At 58.3% G+C, this 20,491-nt stretch overlaps 1 protein-coding gene across 1 annotated transcript; it reads left to right on the top strand.

Annotated features, from left to right (window-relative positions):
* The first annotated feature begins 1,383 nt into the window (after positions 1–1,383).
* Positions 1,384–19,877, top strand: EPHB3 (EPH receptor B3). Its single transcript, XM_059391375.1, has 16 exons — positions 1,384–1,498; positions 9,822–9,886; positions 11,224–11,896; positions 13,856–14,011; positions 14,794–15,144; positions 15,297–15,421; positions 15,595–15,754; positions 15,839–15,947; positions 16,271–16,323; positions 17,369–17,491; positions 17,622–17,869; positions 18,338–18,553; positions 18,665–18,814; positions 18,907–19,100; positions 19,410–19,565; positions 19,684–19,877. Exons 1-16 carry the CDS (start codon positions 1,384–1,386, stop codon positions 19,790–19,792), a joined length of 3,003 nt encoding a protein of 1,000 aa, XP_059247358.1. The 3' UTR covers positions 19,793–19,877.
* The last annotated feature ends 614 nt before the right edge of the window (positions 19,878–20,491 follow it).

Here is a 20,491-nt window from a genome sequence, read left to right as displayed (position 1 = left end):
TCTTCTGGCCCTCTACACCTACTTCTAAGCCTCTTTTCAGCCTCTAACCCTACACTCAGGATATTCTGAACTTGTTTCAGATTCTTCTAGTGAATATCAGTTTCTCTTGCCACCGGGATGTCGCACAAAGTGTGTTTGCTGTGTCTGAAACAGCCACCCCATCCTGACCCTGTCTCTAAACACACATCCTTCACCTACTATGCATCTTTCATGTTTCAGCTGAAATGTCCTTCACTCAGGGCCAGACATAGCTATCCCCGTCACATGTGCTCTGGCAACTCTGTCTTCTGTTCTGCTGGGATGACTTAATGCCCGCCTCCACCACTAAACTAGCTCCCAGAGAACACAGACCTCTGTCGATTGCTGTAGCACCCTCAGTAATAGAGTCTTCGCTCAGAGAACGGCTGAATGAATGAATGAATGATTGATTGAATGAATAAAAGAGCAGAAGGCCCTGGTTGAAGGATGTGTTGTGGATAGGCCCCCCACTTGAAGTGCCTAAACTCGAGGTTAGGGTCTGGAGGCGCCTGGAGAAAAGATAGCCACGTGGGGGCGTCCCTGGGAGCGTACGGGCCACAGGGGGGCGCCCTCAGCTCGTTGTATGTGACCGGCCCCTCTTCGGACTCCGGTTCGGCTATTAAAGGCCAATGGGAAACAGGAGGCGGGTTTTCCGTCTGATTGACAGCATCGCTCCGCCCAATCTAATTCATCTTTTTCTTGGCTCCGCCCACTCCAGGCTTCGGAGACCCTGAAGGTGTGCCTGATGGAGGCGCCGCCAACTGAACTCCAGCGGAGAGCTCCTGAGGACGAAGCCGCGCTCCTGGCGGTCTGTGAGTGGGCGGCCCGAGGCTAGGGGCGGGGCCAAGGCGCTGACAGGCAGGAGGTCGGTCCCGCCCCTCTCGCCCAGAGCGGCAGCGCCGGCGCTGGGGACAGCAGAAGTGAGTACGTGAGCGGCGCTGCAAGAACCCTGCTCGGACCCCGGACGGCGCGCGCACCCGGAGCCCCGGATCCGAGTCGGGCCCGCGGCAGACCGCCGGATAACTGTGCCCGCGAACTACCACCACTTGCGCCCTCCCGCCCCGGCCCGCCTCCCGGAGTTCTCCGGCTCCGAGCTCTCCAGCGCCCGGGATCCTCCTGGACCGGTCCGTCCAGATTCCCGCGGGTCCGACCTGCCTGCATCCCCCAGCATCGCCAGGCTCGGGCCGCCGCCTGGGTCTCGGAGCCGCCCGCCTGGATCGCACCCTCTCCTTGCCCGGATCTCCTGGGACCGTACGCGAGCGTTCCTCGGAGCCCGCGAAGCGGACCCTTCCCCGGGTTCCCGCAGCCCGGCGGCCCGGCGCGGCCCGGCGCGGCCCGGCTCGGCTCCCGGAGCCCGCCCCGGCCATGGCCCGAGCCCGCCCGCCGCCGCCACCGCCGCCGCCGCCGGGGCTCCTGCCGCTGCTCCCTCCGCTGCTGCTGCTGCCGCTGCTGCTGCCCGCCGGCTGCCGGGCGCTGGAAGGTGAGCGGCGTCGGGGGGCGCATCCGAGGCTTACGGTGGCCGGGGTCGCCCGAGCTAGGCCGGAGAGGACCCACGCTGTGGGTCAGATGCGGGCTGGGCGCACGTCGGAGGAGGTTCCGTCACCCGCGCCGCTCCGGGGGCCGGAGGATGGGGTGGGGAGATCGCCCCCGTAGCCGCCTCGCAGGCTCCAGCTGGCCCAGAGGCCCGCGGTACGTGAGTCGTGGATCTCGGGCAGCTCGACTCGGGTTGAGCGTCCCCGAAAGTCACAGAACCGCTGTGAGCTCATGGGGGAGAACCCCGCACTCACCGCAGAGGAGCGGAGCCCTAAGCTGCCCCGGGAGGCGAGGAAGTGTGGGCGACCCACCGGGCGAGGCGGGGGGCCTCCGAGAATGCCGCGGGGCTGTGGCGGGTGGGGGCGAAGCGGGACTCCCAGGCTGGGGGGCGGTGTTGGTTAGGAACCCGTTGGAGTCGACTGTGAGAGGTGTGAGTGCGTGCACCCTGCTTTGTCGGGGGATGGCTGCGGGGGTGGAGAGGCGGGGGCCTGTTATTGTTTATGGTTTATGGAGCGCCAGTTACACACGAGGTGCTGCCCCCACGGGCAGTGCGCGCTGCTCTGCGGCTCTCCGCCTTCTAGCAGGACATGGGAATGTTCGGGTCTTCGTTGGACCCCCGAGGTTCAGGGATTTGCCCCATTTGGAGGTGGGGAAAGGCCGAGTTTCTCAGTAGGTTGTGTGAAACCGATCCAGACGGTGCTGAGCGGGTGGCTCCAACTTCCAAACGACTGTACTTGGGGGAACAGGATGCTGTTGGCCCTGGTGGGAGAGCTCACACACATGTGGCCACTTGACAGGAGCCTGCGGGAGAGAGAGGCACTGACACTGGTCACAGACAATAGACACACGCACACACACAGGGTTTCCTAAAAATTTGGAGCCATTAAAGGAGAGAAGACCTTAATCTATCTGGAGGATAGGACACCACAGAAATTTGTGTGACATTGGAATATAGACAGTACTTAGTTTTGGCGTCTTTAACAGCACGTCTAGTCACTTTCTTAGTACAGGAACAAAATAGGAATTCTGTGTAGCTTGGTTTGTTTGTATGTTCACAACTGGTAAACTTAAAGGAAAAAGGGCACAGTTCCGAGAGAAAGGCATCTTCTGGTGCTTTCCAGTTTTCTCTCTGGGAAACGTTCCTACAAACCCCCAACCCCTTTTATCTCGGAGCCCACCGGCCACCACCGGCGCTGACAGGCCGGTTCACACGGGTGGACACATGCAAATCCCAGCAGAAACACTGAGGTCGCGCCCACATGTGTGTGATAGGATCTCAGGCGTGAGAAACCAGTGTGGGGCTTTGTTGTTGATTGCCTCAAGGGTGTGAGCCAGGGAGCCTGTTGGAGTTCTCAGGTCTGTGTCTCTGTGTCTTAGCCCAGGAGGGGCCACACAGGCACAGGTGCTTATGGGACTCTGTGTGCTAGGCACGGGACCCTCCTTGTCAGGTGTGGTGGGTGCTGCTGCTGACAGTGGGGTGGCAGGGGTGTGGTTTGGGTCTGGGGAGCAAGGACTGCCTAAAGAGGCTCACTCCTTCCTTCCTTTTTTCCTCCTCTGCACTCCTCACAATCTGTTAGACCCTCAGCGGCAGGCCATAGCTGGGAGCTTGGCATCCAGGCCTTGGGGCCGAGGAGCTGAGGGGCTGACTGGGCTGACTGGAGGGCCCATGAGCAGTAGCAGCACAGGAAAGAGCAGGCAGCAGGGCCCCAACTTTGTCCCTCCTTCCCCCTCACCCCAGCTGTGTTTGGGGCTACTCCCTGACTGGGTAGGTGGTGGCTGGGAGGCCAGGCCAGTGTGGGGTGCCTTCCGTGTGTGGCTTTTACCAGTTCCTTTACTTCTGCCATATCTCAGACCTTAGGGTTTTCAGTGTGTGTGCTCAAGAATGAAAGGAAAAAGAGATACTTTGGGGCATGGAGCCCCACACAGAAGTATGCCTCCCCACTCAGTTCTCCCTCATATTGAGATGCGATAGTGGTAGTACCCACTATCCTAGAGTTATAGTGAAGATTGAGTCCTTAATGTGTGTACTTAGCACACAGCCATTATTATTCAGGGATTAAGTGCTATTATAATTATCTTGGGGTCTGCCCCTTGAGCAGGGGCAGAAGTGAAGCTGGTGTGTGCCTTACCTGCTGGAGAGAGGTTAGAGGAAGGGGTTGGGGGGGTGATGGGGGAAGATTGATCTGAAGAGCAAGTTGTTGCCTCTTCCATCTCCCTTCAGCTCTGGGAGCAATGGGATTGGGATGGGATGAGAGCTGGGTCCGGGGCAGCTTCTGTGTCCTGCCCATCCCCCAGCCATGTCTGGAGCTTGAAGGGTGAGGTGGGAAGACTTGGTGGTCCTGGGCTAGGGCCATTGGGCGGGGCTAGTTAGGAGCTTCCCTACTCCCAAGCTTTACAGGCAGGGGGTGTAGGCTCCAGCCTTCCATTTGGCTTTGCCAGGATTTGGCTTGCCCTGGGCCTAGGGGAGCCTTTTGGCTCTCCACATCTGGGGGCTTTTATACCTAGAGCCAGGAGTCCTGAGTTGTGCGTACTGTTTTGTCATGGATGCCCTGGTTAGGTGCTGTCTAGCACCTGGTTGCTCTTCCTCCCTACACACTTGGGGTCCCCCAAGGCAGCATCCAAGGACCTCATCATTTTTTCTTGAGGATGGAGCCAGGGTCCTTGCTTGTCCTTCTTGGTTGAAAAAACTCCCCTCCCTTTGCCCTCTGATTGCTTCCCTCCCTGTGCAAACACAGACCAATTTTGCCCTCAGATTTACCCTCAGTCATAGGGAAACAGAGCCACCTTGTTGCCCACTCTCCCTTCGAGTAGCGTCTCCCAGTCCCCCGAGGCAAGATCCTTCTCCCCTCCAGGACCACGAACCGGAAGGCGAGCAGACCAGGAACAGGCATGGAAAGGGGAAGGATGTCTGGTCCGTGGGACACTTACACGTGGGACCGGGGAGAGGTCTGCTGAGAGCCTACCCTTTTGAGGGGGAGACCTGGTTGCCAGGTGTGAGAGGTGGGGACCGCTGCAGAGCACGTGGGGTGCAAGGGAAGGAGGTAGCATGTGTGTCCCTCTCTTTCTCAGAGGCGGCAGTGGTGACCCCCAGGAGGTGCTCCCTGAGAGGGCACGCCAGGCCTGGGATTTCTGGGGCTGGCTCACGCATCGAGTCGCCTCTGGCGGCCCCCACCCCATCCCTGTCTGTCACGAGCTGGCACCTCAGAGCAGCCGCTGAAGGACAGTGGCAGGTATTTGGGGGAACCAGTTTGCTTGTCACTGCCTTCCCTTCAGCCAGGGCTGCTGCCACCACCGGCTCTGTGGCCTCAGCAGCAGGGAGCTAGAGCCTAAGCTGCCGTGGGCAAGGCAAGGCCTCCGCCACCCGGCCTTACACTAATTAAACAGCATGAAGAGGCTGAATCACCAGGCCTGCATAGTTTGAAAATTGTAGCCCTGCCTGTTGTGCTGAGTCAAACTGGTTTGTCGGGATTGGGCAGCTGGGGAGGTGGGGGGGGGGTGGCGGTGGGGGGGACTCGGTACAGCTGGGCACCTGATGGGGTGGGAGAGGCCCCCTGCCCCTAGGGGCTGCCTTGGCCCCAGATGTCCTCTTGCCTCCTGCCCCCAGACCCCTGGCCAGACCCACTGTGGCTGGGATGCCGGCGAAGGGCTAGCTGTCCGTCTGTCCTGGGTCCCAGCTGGCTGGCTGACAAGGCCAGGGCTAGGGTGGGGGCATGGACGAACATGGAGGCATCTGGGCTCCTTGCTCTGTGCTTTCTCCTCCCTTCTCCCTCTCAGGTTTATTTAATTATAAATCCCCACGATCTGAGGGGTGGAATGGAAAACAAAATGTGTTCTCTGTTTTGAGATGCTCCCCTCCCCTCCACCCCAGCATCGAGGGCCATGGGCAGAGAAAGGGAGAGGTAACTTGGGGTGAGTTAGGCTTTTCTAGGTCCCATAGCAACCCTCCCCCCAACCCAGGCTCCCTTCTTCCTCAGGCTGACCACCCTGAGTGTGCGGCTTGGTATATCATGTATGTCTGCTTACATACAGGGTAGGGGCAAGCAGGGAGAAGATGGGACAGATCCCTTGGGTTGGTTGGCCGAGGTGAGGAGCCCCTCAGGGAGGAGGGGGACAAACTCAGGGCTGGCAGGGGGTTTTCTCCCTCTCTTTGCAGGCAGGGCTATGCGCCTCCTTGTCCAGGCTCTGCCTCTCTGTCCACCTGCCTGGGAGCGTGACCTTCTCCACTCCCATCAAGTCCCTCATCTGGAGCTTGGGCTTCTTGCTTTTGTCTCAGGGGTTTTTTGATTTCCTGGGTCTCACGGACCCAGAGCAGTGTGTTCTCTGTGACTTGGGGTACTGTGGAGTCTGGCAGCCCCCATAAAGCTGTGTGGACTTGGCCCTTTACTGGGATTGGTGGCTGTTTCCCAGCTACACCTGGGCTGCCCAGGGAGGCTGTCAGACACAGACTGGGGGCTCTTCTTGCTGGGTACCCAACATATGTATGGAAGGGTTGCCCAAAGCTCCTGGGGCTAAGTGTCTAAGTGATGCCGCCCCCGCCCCGCTGCAGGGGCTCAGTGCTGGGGACAGTGCCATTGTACTGGCAGGGCGGTACCTGGGGAGGCCACACCCAGCCACACCCAGAACCATCTTCATGCCCCTGTCCTGCCCCCAGCCCTGTGACTTGGACTGGTGACAGCTCCCGCCTGGGCCAGGGCCATAGATAGCAGGTCTGGGGTTTGCTCCTTCCCTGCACCTCTGGCCAAGACTGGTCTAGTCCCTCTCCCTTCTTAGCAGACGCTGCCTTCTCCTGGCCCTTCCTCCACCCCACCTGGAGACTCAGCTCACAGAAAGAACATGCTTGGTGTGTGTATGTGTGTTGCGTGTGTGTGGAGGATGGGCCTTGGAGGCTTTATCCAAACTGTAGGTGCTGGCCTCAGCGCTGTCTGCGAGCTCCCAGGGCACGTATGAGTATGCGGCCCAGGCTCATGTGTGGTTGCGTGAGAGCACGTCATTGAGTCTGTATGGAGAAGCTGGTGTTTGCGTTTGCACTTGACTACACTCAAGACTGTCACTCGAGGCTGGCAATCGTGTGCAGTTGGGTGTGTAAGGAGAACGCACCGTTCGGTGTGCGTGCCCTCCGTACGTAGATGTCTCTGGAAATCCGCACACGTGAAGACTGTAAGAGTGAGTGTTTGCCTAAGGCAAACCAAATCGGTGTAAAGGAGGGCTTCACTGTATGTGAGTGTCTGAGGAAGACAGATCTGTTTGTACCATATGCGTCTGTGTGTCTGAAAAAGACAGACCATGGCTGATTATGAAGCTGTGTGTGTGTGTGTGTGTGTGTGTGTGTGTGTGTGTTTGCGGGCGGCTGTGGCTTTGTGTGTTTTGTCCACTACATGTGTTGACCTGTCATTCTTTGGCCCCCACGGCAGAGAATGAGCCCAGCCATGGAGAACTGGGGAGTGCTCGTGTGTGTGATTTGCGCCACGTGTCCGTTCTCTGTGGCCTTTTGGAAACCCGAAAGGGGTGCTGGTTTACTTCTGCACATTGAAGCTCCATCCTGGAAAGCCCCCAGGCCTGCTGTCCACTCCCCTGCTCACTTTGGAAGGGCCGGTGGGGTTTCTGGCCCGACAGAGCCCGGTACCGGAGAGTGGCTGCCGGCCTTTTGGTCTCCCTCCAGCAGCCACATGGGGGAGAGAGGAGGATGGGGGTGTGATTGGCAGCTGGGGAGTTTGGAGATTGCTCTCTCAGTCCTCTCTTGTCCTTACCTCCGGTACCTCATATACTTCACCCCAGCTTGTGTCCGCATACGCGTGTGCGGCACACATGTAGCGGAGGAAAGGTGGGCTCTGTTGGGTTGGGTCTGTCTCTCCCAGTGCCACACAGATGGATTCTGGGACCCCTCTGTGCCCTTCCTGAGGCTGGGACACAAGCACCTCAGGGTCTACCTCTTGCTGAAGGGAGCAGTCCCCTCCCCTTCCCCAGAGAGCAAGCCCCCTCCCCACCAGGGTGACCGGAGCCCTTCCTCGGGCACACATGACTCGAAATCCAAGTCCTCTCCTCATTAATGGGAAAAATGTGCCGAGATTGAGCGATGGCCAAGGCTGAGCGATGGCCAAGCGCCGATCCCCGCCCCCTCCCTCTCCCGCTCCCCAGAAATTAAACAGAAATGAAGAGCCTCCCTCCACCCCGGCCCCCCCTCCCTTCCCCCTCCCCATCATCCCCTCCCGCCCCTCCGAGCCCCACCGTCCTCTCAGAGCCAGCACAGGGCTTGTTTTAAACTGTGGAGGAATCTGGCTGGAGGGGGGAGGGGGCTGAATATTTGGGTTTAAACAGTTCCAGATGGGTTTGGCACAGGCTGAGCAGAAGGAAGTGAGGGAGAGGGAGGAGGGAGGCAGCTTGAGGGAGCGGTGGGAGCCCCTGCCTGCTCAGGCGGGCGGGTGGCGGGCAGCGGGCAGCGGGCAGACAAGCAGGCGGACTGGCTGGCTGGCTGGCTGGCTTGGGGGGGAGGGTGTGCGCTTGGCTCTCCTGCCTCCAGGGACCGGAACGCTCTGGGCTGCTGGCTGAGGAAGAGGCTACTTGGAAACCTCCCTCTGTCTCTGTCTCCTTGGGCCTCCTTGTCTCTCCACCTCACCGTCTTTTGTAGTCCTCAACTGGTCACCGCACTGTCTGGTCCTAGCCAGTGGCTCTGCACATCCTTCCAGCTCTCCCACCGTCCGCCTCGGCGAGGCCCCTGCCCCACCACCTCTCTCCCTGCCTGTCTCTGGGCCCCTGCTTCTGCCCATCTCTGCTTGCCTCCCGTAGACCCCTACCAGATGTCTGTGTGTGTCTGTTTGTGTGCCAGAGAGGCCTGTCCGGCCACTGACCCATGGGGCTGGGACGGCTCACCCTGCAACTGGGTCCTCCAGGGACCAGCCATCTCTGATGGAAGAGGAGGGAACCTCCCCCCAACTTGGCCTTGCATGAGGGTCTGGGCCACAACCACCTCACCCGCCATCCTCAGCTCAGACCCAGAGCGCAGGAAATCAGTGAAGACCATAAGCCTGGAATCTGGGGGGTTTGGGTCTTTCTCTTCCTGGGCTGCCCCAACCTGCCCTCTTCCAGCTCTGGGCAGAGAGGAAGTCTCCCAGGCTCTAAGAAAGGTGTTGGCATCCCTCTCCTTTCAGAGAGCAGAGTTGTCTAGCCAGAACCCTGAACCCGATTCCTTGGGGATTGAGTTTATGTCAGAAACATTAATGGGCCCCTCCTATGGCTGAGCAGGGGGAAACAGATGAGAAACTGAAGCTTAGAATAGGATCAGTACTGTGACAAGGCTCCCAGCCCTGGATGCACAGAAGAAGGCATCTAACCTTAATTTGGTGGTTCAGGGAAGGCTTCCTGGAGGAGGCCAACCTGATGTCTCAAATCTCTGGTGTCTAACATTTCTGGAGATGTGGCTGCAGGCTCTTCTCCAGGGCAGGGTGGCTGAGAGCTGGGTTGGGACTTAAAGGTTATACATATCTTTCTAGGCTTTCTCTGTTCTTCCTTTCTCTCTTCTTCCCTTTGCAGTCAGAGTGCTCTGGTTAAGTGGTTAGCTATGGGGTCAGCTACCTTTCAACCCTTTACCCCAAGTCCTAGCAGTTTTACCTTAGGCCATATATTGACTTTATCTGAGCCTCAGTTTTCTCACCTATAAAAGGGGTGCACAACGCACTTTATCCAAGGACTGTGGCAAGAACTGAACTAGCTCTCGAGGAGCTGGTCTGGGTCTTGGTGGCCCTCAGCCTAGCCTCAGAGAGTATTCATGCCCCATCCCCCAGAGGTGGTTGAGTGGGAGGCCAGCTGGAAGCAGGCTCTGCCCTGTAACTACCCATCCCTTCCCCTGGGCATATGTGATGCCAGGCCTTTGTGTTGAGAATGGAGTCAGGGGAGGCCTGGGCAGCAGGCTCTGAAGCACAGGGTCCTTTGTTCCAGGATAAAGGGCCTGCTACCCCTTTGTGTGGAGATTAGCTGAGCCTGTAGGTGTGTGAACTGGGCCTGGCTTTTGCCTCTATGACCTGGGCTGGGGTCAGTAGTACACACCCATCTCCAACAATATGATGGCTCAAATCTTTGGTGTCTGAAGTTTCTGGGATGTGGCTGCAGGCTTTCTTCAGGGAAGGGTGGCTGAGAGCTTCGAGGACTTGGGAGTGGGGTGGGATGGGGTAGTGCCTGGTGGGAATCACTTCCTGGTATCCTGGCCTTTCTTGGACAACCTCCTTCTCCCCACCCTGAGCATGGCCTCTGACCTCTGTTCTTCTCTTTCTCCCCAGAAACCCTCATGGACACAAAGTGGGTGACATCAGAGTTGGCATGGACATCTCATCCAGAAAGTGGGGTAAGCCTTCCCCACCATGTCCCCTGAGTGTCGGGGGCTACTTCCTCCACCAGTGTTCATGCCCCTTGCCTCACCAGGGCTGAAGAAGGGCTGCCTCTGCCCCTTGCCTATCAGTTTCCCGGTCCTCTGCACCTGTCACCTTCCTTCTTTGCCTATGGGTGTTTCTCACCCTTTCAGCTTTCAGTCTGCCTGTGTCCTCCTCCCCACACACACCGTCTTTGTCCTGTTCTCCCTCTGCCCACCCCTCAGCCCACCTTCAGCCTGTCCCCATCCCTTTCCTGGCTGACAGTGCTTTGCTTGTCTTCTCTAACCATCTCCCTCCTTCCTGGGTCCCTGGGTAGGTCACTGGCTTGGGGACCAGGAAACCTTGGCTCCGGATCTTTAACTTGCTTTGTGACTTTTAGCAAGGCAGTTCACTTTTCTGGGCTTCCATTTCTTAGCAGTTAAATTCCTGTAGTTCTGACATTTCTTTTTTTTTTAAAGATTTTATTTATTTGATAGAGATCACAAGTAGATGGAGAGGCAGGCAGAGAGAGAGAGAGAGAGATGGAAGCAGGCTCCCTGCTGAGCAGAGAGCCCGATGCGGGACTCGATCCCAGGACCCTGAGATCATGACCTGAGCCGAAGGCAGCGGCTTAACCCACTGAGCCACACAGGCGCCCCCTCTGACATTTCTAAAATACTCTAATTAACCCCCCTAGATGGACTTCACAACCCCCCTGAGTTTTGAAACCCTGGGGTAGGATGGCATTCCAGGCTCTCATTCATCAGACCTGACTGTGTGACCTTGGGCAAGTCTCTACTCCAGAGAGTCTTGGCTCCCTCTTCCATAGAATGGGGACAACAGATATACCTTCTCATGGGGTTGCAGTGAAGGTTAAATGTGATGGTGACAGCCCGTGTTTATTGAACGTGTGCTCTGTATGGGACATTGTCACAGGCCCATTATATATATTAACCTGATTTGATTCCCTACTACGTCATTTACGTCTAATCAGCCCTACTTAATAGACAGCAAAACTGAGGCATGAAGATAACAAATATTACAGCTGATAGTCCCATAGTCCTTATCAAATGCTCTCAGTTCTTTATTCACGTAAAGTCCCTTATTCCTCATATGTCTTCATTCTCGCCATGTTACAGATGGGGAAACTATGGTACAGGGAGGTTAAGTGACTTGACCCATAGTCACTGAGCAGGGACTGGGATTTGGACCCGTGTAGCCTGCATGCTCAGGCCAGTTCACCACAGACGCATCTCAGTGAAGCACATACGTATCTGGGCATGGGGTAGGCACCTGGCACTCATTCTGTCCTTTTCACTTGGTCCCGGCACAGTGGGAAGAGGTGAGTGGCTACGATGAGGCCATGAACCCCATCCGCACATACCAGGTGTGCAACGTGCGGGAGTCCAGCCAGAACAATTGGCTTCGCACGGGCTTCATCTGGCGGCGGGAGGTGCAGCGCGTCTACGTGGAGCTCAAGTTCACCGTGCGTGACTGCAACAGCATCCCCAACATCCCTGGCTCCTGCAAAGAGACCTTCAACCTCTTCTACTACGAGGCTGACAGCGATGTGGCCTCGGCCTCCTCGCCCTTCTGGATGGAGAACCCCTACGTGAAGGTGGACACCATCGCGCCTGACGAGAGCTTCTCGCGGCTTGACACCGGCCGCGTCAACACCAAGGTGCGAAGCTTCGGGCCGCTCTCCAAGGCCGGCTTCTACTTGGCCTTCCAGGACCAGGGCGCCTGCATGTCACTCATCTCCGTGCGTGCCTTCTACAAGAAGTGTGCGTCCACCACCGCAGGCTTCGCCCTTTTCCCCGAGACCCTCACAGGGGCCGAGCCCACCTCTCTGGTCATCGCCCCCGGCACGTGCGTTGCCAATGCTGTGGAGGTGTCTGTGCCACTCAAGCTTTACTGCAACGGCGACGGGGAGTGGATGGTGCCTGTGGGTGCCTGCACCTGTGCCGCCGGCCACGAGCCAGCTGCCAAGGACTCCCAGTGCCGCCGTGAGTGGGGACTGGCCTGGGGGATGGGGGAGGGGGTACTGGGGCCCAAGCCATGTACCAGCTGGGCCCCAGAGCTATGGGCACTCCCGCTTGGCCCTTTTACCTTGGTGTCTCTTCTCCTCCTTGAGAGGCCGAGTTGACAGCACAGAGATTGGGGGCCCGGTCCCTGAAGTCGGAGTCCTGATCTGTCACTTAGAACTGATGGAACCTTGGGCAGGTTACTTACTCTTCGAACCTTGGTTTCCTCGTGTGCTAGAGGGGGACCATAGTGGTGATTCCTCTGTGGACTCGTAGGGATCTTAAGTGAGTTGATGCATGTGAAGCTCAGTGCCTGGCACATGGCAACACCATCACCACCGAAGTGTCAGCCATGACTCTCTCGGGAACCTGGGGATGTGTGGGGGACAGGGATTCTCTTGTCTTTACTTCATTCAGGAGGAAATTAGGAGGCTTGTCTGTGGTGGCTTGCCAAGACTCCTAAGACCTTACAGCATGCTAGACTTCTAGCTATAAAACCCAGTCACAAAGGGCTCTTATTTGAGCCTCATCACAATCTCATAAGGTAGAGTCCAGTTATCTCCCCAGTGCTACCAGTAAGGACGCAGGGTCTCTGAGAACAACAACAGTCAAGGTATCAGAGCAGGAAATGGGGGAGCTGGGGCTCTGGCCTTGTCCAGGGCTCTGCTGTGCAGGGCAAGATGCTGAGGGCCTTGCCTTCTATCCCTTCTGCCTTGGCACTTGCAGGGGTGGGGGGTGGCTAGGAGGCCTCACGTGGGATGTTGTCATGGAAAGGTGAATAGTGCCTTGCCCGGCCCCTCTCCACTTCTCTATGGGAGCCTGCCCCAGACTTCCTCTTCCTAAGTGGAGAAAGGGGGTGGAGGTGAAGAGCCTGACAGCCTGAAGAGGGGCTAACACTCTGCAGGTCCCTGGCAGGAAATGCATGCTGGTTCCCATAGCAACCGGCCTGGCCTGGCCTCTGCCCCCTCCCCCACTGGCTCGAAAGAGCTTGGGTGAACATCACCTTAGTGAGGGGAGATGTACCCCCCGGAGAAGAGCACAGCCCCAAGTCTGGGCACTCCACACTCTGGAGGACCTCCCCTGGGCCAGCCGTGTGTGGTTAGAGTGACCATATGCTTTCATGTGTCTGGGTCGTCCTGGCGTATGCTCATGATGATTATTCTTAGCAGCCCCTTTCACTCTCAAAATATTCCAGTTTGAATAATAAATTATATGGCTGTCAGAGATACGCAGAACCCCACAGCCGACCACCGGGGGCCCTAGTGTAGATGGCAAGAGAGGACACTGAGGAGAAGGGATGTTCAGGCACTCAGCTCGGCCTTGCTTTGGGTCCTGGGGTGCCCCTTGTGGATGCTTTGAGGCCTCTGAACTCTTGGTGACCCCAGCCTTCCTGCCCGCTGTCTTTTTCCCCTTTTCTCACCCCTGCTCAGCCCCCCACCCCTGCCCAAGGGCAGGAAGGAGCTGCTCCCCTGCAACTGGTGGGTGGGGAGAGAGGCTGGTCCTGGGAACAAGGTCCCACCTCTGGCTGTTCTGGGGTGGCCATGAGGGTCCGAGGGGTGATTTTTCTCAAGTTTCTGCAGGGCCGGGGGCAAAATGGCAGAGTAGAGGGTGCGGCCAGCCTGCCAGTGGTCTCTTCCCCACCCCTCCTCTTCCTTCCCTCTCCCTTCCGTGCCTCGACAAGTCCAGGCTGCCCAGGTGATGGGGCTGACGTCTTTGCCCGTGAGGCCCCGGGGTAGGGGTGGGGGCCCGGGGCGGGGAGGAATCCGCTGACGTGGGGTTTGCATGGGGCAAAAGGGCCTTTTGTAGCTGCACCGGGGTTAGGCAATCCTAGCAGAGCCCCCCCCCCACTGTCTGGGAGGTAGAGGGAGCCAGGAGCTGTGCTGGGGTAGGGCTAGATTCTCACCGATCTGAAGAGCACATCCATCGTCTTCTACCCCACAGCCTGTCCCCCTGGGAGTTACAAGGCGAAGCAGGGAGAGGGGCCCTGCCTCTCCTGCCCCCCCAATAGCCGCACCACCTCGCCAGCAGCCAGCATCTGCACCTGCCACAGTAACTTCTACCGAGCGGATTCGGACTCTGCAGACAGTGCCTGTACCAGTAAGCGAACTTGTGGCCTCACTCAGCCCTGCTGCAGGCCTTCCCTCAGGGGGGCCGAGATGGTTGCTGTGAAGAACTACTATTCGGACAGGGAAGCTGAGGCTTGGGGAGGTTCTATGTGGTGTGCAGCATGGTGCAGCTGAGAAGCGACTGGCCCTGAGCCAGAGTCTAGGTCAGCCGGCTCAGCCTTTCCACCAACACCAAGTAAGCAGCCACTAGCTCCTAGCCAGGCATCCGGAGCCACTGGGGCCTGTGGCCCTTCCCTCCTTCCACTGTGTAGAACTGCTGTTCTTTTGGCCCAACCCCAACCGTGGAGGGGGCCTCACATCTGTGGGGCAGCCTAGTGCCCTGCTTTCTCCCTGCTCTGGTCTTTGGTGTCAGACATTGTGCCAGGTGCCAGGGATGCAGAGGAGACTTAAGATACAGTCGCCATCCTAAAGGAGCTTGCAGCCTGGTGGGAGAAACAGGCAAAAACAGATAAAAGACCATATAATGTGCTAAGGGCCGGGCTGGAAGGATGCCCAGGAATTGTGTTACAGGGGTGCAGAGGACAGGAAGGAGAAGAGTTGAGGAAGTCTTCCAAGAAGTGGTAACATCTCGAGTTTGGCCTTGAAGGCTAAATCGAATCTTCCTAATGGAGAAGTGTAGGAAAGCTCTTATGCTTATTAAAGCAGAGACAAGAGTAAGGCCATAGGAAACTGCTTACTGGACACAGGAACTCCGAGTGGGAGGGCAGTGCTGAGGCCCTCGCTCACTGCCCTCTCCCTCTGCCTTCCCAACAGCTGTGCCATCTCCCCCGCGGGGTGTGATCTCCAACGTGAATGAGACCACACTGATCCTCGAGTGGAGCGAGCCCCGGGACCTGGGGGGCCGGGATGACCTCCTATACAACGTCATCTGCAAGAAGTGCCGCGGGGGCCCCGGGGCTGGGGGCACCTCAGCCTGCTCTCGCTGCGATGACAATGTGGAGTTTGTGCCTCGGCAGCTGGGACTGACTGAGCGCCGGGTCCACATCAGCCATCTGCTGGCTCACACACGCTACACCTTCGAGGTGCAAGCTGTCAACGGGGTCTCGGGCAAGAGCCCTCTGCCCCCCCGCTACGCGGCCGTGAATATCACCACCAACCAGGCCGGTGAGGAGGGGACGCAGGAGGGTAGGGCCTGGGTCGTTTCCTCCTCCCACACAGAACTTCGGTTGCCTAGGGCCCGCCAGCGGACCACCGGGGGTCCCCTGGGCACCGGGTCCTGGGGAGCCCGTCGTGAGCCCCCGCCCATCTTCCCTCAGCCCCGTCCGAAGTGCCTACACTCCATCTCCACAGCAGTTCAGGCAGCAGCCTGACCCTGTCCTGGGCACCCCCAGAGCGGCCCAATGGAGTCATCCTGGACTATGAGATGAAGTACTTTGAGAAGGTCAGAGCCTTGAGGGGCAGGAGGAGGCCTTGGGGTGAGAAGAGGACCCCCAAATGGTGTCAGGGACCCTGGGGAGCCAGGTCTTGGGTACTGGGGCAGCCACAGGTGGGCCCTGGTGGGTGGCTGCTGGGCCTCAGGGCCGCTGAGGTGCTTCATCCCTCTTGGTGTCGCAGAGTGAGGGCATTGCTTCCACGGTGACCAGCCAGAAGAACTCAGTGCAGCTGGACGGGCTGCGGCCTGAGGCCCGCTATGTGGTCCAGGTGCGAGCCCGCACCGTGGCCGGCTACGGGCAGTACAGCCGTCCGGCTGAGTTTGAGACCACAAGCGAGAGAGGTACGTACCCCACTGCTCCTGTTCCCGCCTGCCTCAGACTCTCCGTTTCTCCACTTACCCAGTCCCCTCCCTCCCGGTCTCCAGGCTCCGGCGCCCAGCAGCTCCAGGAGCAGCTTCCCCTCATCGTGGGGTCTGCCACGGCTGGGCTGGTCTTTGTGGTGGCTGTCGTGGTCATCGCTGTCGTCTGTCTCAGGTACTCCTGGGCCTGGCTTGTTGCCATGGGCTGGCGCGAGCTTCCCTGGAATACCCTAGAGCCCATGTGCCACAGAGGCCCTTGGTGGGCCCAGACCCTCTCCAGTCCACACCTCTCCAGTCCATGCCCTCTCCAGTCCATGCCCCTGGCCTGATCCCCGGCAGATCCCCTTGGGGACCGAGTCCACTGAGCCCTTTGCCCAGAGACCCAGGAGGCACCAGGTCCTCCCCAGCATGCCCTGCCCCTCCTGTGAGCCCAAGGGTCCCCTGAACAGAGGGAGCTGTTGGGCTTGTCTCAGGCTGCCCCCCCACCGCCCCTTCCAGGAAGCAGCGGCACGGCTCTGACTCGGAGTATACAGAGAAGCTGCAGCAATACAGTAAGTTTCTCTCTTCATCCTGATACTGCCCATCGCAACCCCAAGTTCCCCTGGTTACTGCAGGGCTTAGAGATAGCCTTTTCCCTGCCTAGGATTTCATCCCTCATACTCCTATTCCAGATAGCCCTTCCTGCTTCCACTCAAGTGCCCTTTCCTGAGCCCCCACCTCCCTCCTGCCAGCCTCAGAGACGCATGAGAAGTGACCCCTTTCCTCAAAGGCAGCTAATCCTAGGAGAAAGACAAGATATGTACACAGAAAAAAATGAGAAAACAGTTTGGTGTTAAGCTGGGTGTTCCTGTTACAAAGGGTGGTAAGAGTTCAGAAAAGAGGAAGCCTTCCTGGAGGAGGTGGCCTTGGACTGAGCTGAGCCAGGCAGGTTGAGCAGGGTTTAGAGAAGTGGGGGAGAGCATTCCTGGCTAGAGGAGCCTCTGGAAGGTAGTGGGTGGGGTGGGGAGAGTGCCCGACTGTGGGGGCAGTGAGAAGACTGGTTTGACAGCTGCCTGGGAGTGAGGCTGGGTGGTTGTGGCCAGTTCTCGAAGGGTCGTGAAACGCAGGCAGAGGAGTTTGGACTTGACTCCACCATAGGTAATCCGAAAGGCTCTCAAGCTGGGGAGTGATACAATGTGAGTATTGTTTTAGGGAGACAGGTATGCAGGATAGATTGGTGGGAAAAGTCCAGAGGCAGAGAGCCCAGCTGGGAGACTATTGCAATAGTCTGAGTGTTGAAGGCCTGGATAAGGTCAGGGGCAGTGGGAATGAGAGAGGGATGAATCCGAGAGATGTTTTGACATAGGGATGAGGGAGAAAGAAGAATAAGAATCCTAGGTATCTAGCCTTTATGGTCACTAGTTCTCATGGAGGGAACGGTGAGTGGGTGGGGAAGGAGCGAGTTGGGACTCCAGCAGGGAGGAATACGGAGCAGACTTAGGAGGGAGGGTGTGAAATGTTTTCCCATCAGGGGCAGGGAAGGTGCAGTATCCCTCACTGTCCCCCACCCCAGGCCAAAACTCTGGCCCCTCTCATGCTCACGTTTTCTTCTTCTAGTTGCTCCTGGAATGAAGGTTTACATTGACCCTTTTACCTATGAGGACCCTAATGAGGCTGTGCGAGAATTTGCCAAGGAGATCGATGTATCCTGTGTCAAGATTGAGGAGGTGATAGGAGCTGGTGAGTCCCCTAGGGCACAGTGGGGAGGAGAGGCGGGGGAGGGGGGTGTTACCCCAGGGAGGGGCCGGCATGCATTGCATATAGGGCCAAACTCAGAAGCCACTTCCTATTTGTGCCCTGTGCCCTGCAGGGGAATTTGGGGAAGTGTGCCGGGGTCGGCTGAAACAGCCCGGCCGCAGGGAGGTGTTCGTGGCCATCAAGACGCTGAAGGTGGGCTACACCGAGAGGCAGAGGCGGGACTTCCTCAGCGAGGCGTCCATCATGGGTCAGTTTGACCACCCCAACATAATCCGACTAGAGGGCGTGGTTACTAAAAGCCGGCCAGTCATGATTCTCACCGAGTTCATGGAGAACTGCGCCCTGGACTCCTTCCTCCGGGTATGAGTCAGCCCCTAGCCCTCGCCCCCTTCCTACTCCAGAGAGATGCCTTGGGTAGACCACCCCCTCCTGCAAGGCCAGACAGACCCTACCCTCTTCAGGTCTACAACTATTTACTGAGGTGGCCCGGTGCAGGGGATCAGCCAGGTTCTCAGAGCCAGAAAGACCGAAGTTCTTGTCCCGTCTCTGCCCTCTACTGCCTGTGTGACCTCAGGCTTTACTTAACCTCTCTGAGTCTGAGCTGCCTTGGTTATAAAATGAGTGGTGAGAGCTCTTTGGATCCTTACCGGGGTTCATTAGGATGTTGTACACAGACATCTGCCACACGGTGGGCCGCTTACTTCCAGTAATCTCTACGCATAGTCACAGGGATAGGTGAGGCACAGATGGGCGGGCACGAAGGTCTTGGGAGGGCCCTGGGCCAGTAGGGAGGTGATGGGCCCACCTGAGCCTACTCGTTGCTTCCAGCTCAACGATGGACAGTTCACAGTCATTCAGCTGGTGGGCATGCTTCGGGGCATTGCTGCCGGCATGAAGTACCTGTCCGAGATGAACTATGTGCACCGAGACCTGGCCGCCCGCAACATTCTGGTCAACAGCAACCTGGTCTGCAAAGTCTCAGACTTTGGCCTCTCCCGCTTCCTGGAGGATGATCCCTCCGATCCTACCTACACCAGCTCCCTGGTACAGGAAGCAGCTGGGAGGGAGACTGGGGGCGGGGCCGACCAGGCAGGGGTTTGGGGCTGGGGAGCAGCCCCGAGTCACAGGGTGAAGGGCGTGTGCCCCCCTCACCAGGGCGGGAAGATCCCCATTCGCTGGACTGCCCCAGAGGCCATAGCCTATCGGAAGTTCACCTCTGCTAGTGATGTCTGGAGCTATGGAATCGTCATGTGGGAGGTCATGAGCTACGGAGAGCGACCCTACTGGGACATGAGCAACCAGGATGTGAGTGGGGTCAGCCAGAGTGGCCGGGTAGGTGGGAGTCAGCTCGGGAGCAAGGTGGCAGCTCACTCGAGGTTTCCCTGTTCTCGCCTCAGGTCATCAATGCCGTCGAGCAGGATTACCGGCTGCCCCCACCCATGGACTGCCCCACAGCCCTGCACCAGCTCATGCTGGACTGCTGGGTGCGGGACCGGAACCTCAGGCCTAAATTCTCCCAGATTGTCAACACCCTGGACAAGCTCATCCGCAATGCTGCCAGCCTCAAGGTCATCGCCAGTGCCCAGTCTGGGTCAGTGTCTCTGCCTCTATTCCCACCCTGCTTCTGAAGATTGATTTATTTGTTAGAGAGAGAGAGAGAGCGCATACGTGAGCAGGGGGAGTGGCAGAGGGAGAGAGAGAAAGAGAGAATCCCAAACAGACTCCCTGCTGGTCGTAGAGCCCAACATAGGGCTTGACCCCACCAGCCCAAGATCATAACCTGAGCCAAAATCAAGAGTCGGATGCCTGACCAACTGAGCCACCCAGGCACCCTGTGTTCCTACTCCTGCCCCTGCTTTCCTTGCTGTTAGGATTCACTGAGTCTCTCTTCTTGCCACAGCATGTCACAGCCCCTCCTGGACCGCACGGTCCCGGATTACACGACCTTTACGACAGTTGGTGACTGGCTAGATGCCATCAAGATGGGGCGCTACAAGGAGAGCTTTGTCAGTGCGGGATTTGCGACCTTTGACCTGGTGGCTCAGATGACTGCAGAGTGAGTGTGCCTCAGATTTGGAAGGGCTGGGCAGGGGCGCTGGGCAGGGGGCGCTGAGCAGGGCCCCGAGTCGGGGGCAGGAGGGAAAGGACTGACCATGCCCTTGGTCCGTCTGCAGAGACCTGCTCCGGATTGGGGTCACCTTGGCTGGCCATCAGAAGAAGATCCTCAGCAGTATCCAGGACATGCGGCTGCAGATGAACCAGACACTGCCCGTGCAGGTCTGACACCTGACCCCTACGGGGTGGGTGCCCCCCAAGGACTGTGCAGGGACTCTGACCAGCCGGCTGGACTTTTGGACTTTTGGATGCCTGGCCTTAGGCTGTGGCCCAGAAGATGGAAGTTTGGGGAAGGCCCAAACTGGGACTTCTCCTCCAGGCCTGTGCTCCCTCCCCAGGAAGTGTGCCCCAAACCTCTTCATATTGAAGATGGATTAGGAGAGGGGGTGATGACCCCTCCCCAAGCCCCTCAGGGCCCAGGCCTTCCTGCTCTCCAGTGGGGGATCTCCAGCACATCAGACTTCGCTGTTCTTCCGTGCTGGAGGTCCTGGTAGGGTCAGGTGGAGGATAAGCCTGGGTTCTATAGGGCCCAGCCCTGGCAGGGGTCTGGCCCCCCAGGTAGGCAGAGTAGTCCCTCCCTCAGGAACTGGAGGAGGGGACTCCAGGAATGGGGAAATGTGACACCCCATCCTGAAGCCAGCTGGCTCCTCCAGTTTGCACAGGGACTTGTTCTGGGGGCTGAGGGCCCTGCCCCACCCCCACCCTTGGTGCTGTCATAAAAGGGCAGGCAGGGGCAGGCTGAGGAGTAGCCCCTTGCCCCCCAGAGACTGACTCTCAGAGCCAGAGTTTGGATGTGTATGTGAGTGGGTTTGTGTGTGTCTGCGCGTGTGTGTGTGTATGTGTCTGTGCACGCACTGGCCTGCACAG

Source organism: Mustela nigripes, chromosome 2 (genome assembly GCF_022355385.1).
Source record: "Mustela nigripes isolate SB6536 chromosome 2, MUSNIG.SB6536, whole genome shotgun sequence".
NCBI lineage: Eukaryota > Metazoa > Chordata > Mammalia > Carnivora > Mustelidae > Mustela > Mustela nigripes.
Note: the sequence above shows the minus strand (reverse complement) of the source record. Positions and strands in the feature narration are given on the sequence as shown.

What these genes read in the sequence shown, in the direction of transcription:
- EPHB3 (XM_059391375.1), top strand. Translation starts at nt 1,384, where the DNA reads ATGGCCCGAGCCCGCCCGCCGCCGCCACCGCCGCCGCCGCCGGGGCTC. An exon ending in ATCGCTGTCGTCTGTCTCAG is followed by an intron (nt 15,948 to 16,270) that starts GTACTCCTGGGC and finishes CGCCCCTTCCAG; the next exon opens with GAAGCAGCGGCACGGCTCTG. An exon ending in GGGACATGAGCAACCAGGAT is followed by an intron (nt 18,815 to 18,906) that starts GTGAGTGGGGTC and finishes TTCTCGCCTCAG; the next exon opens with GTCATCAATGCCGTCGAGCA.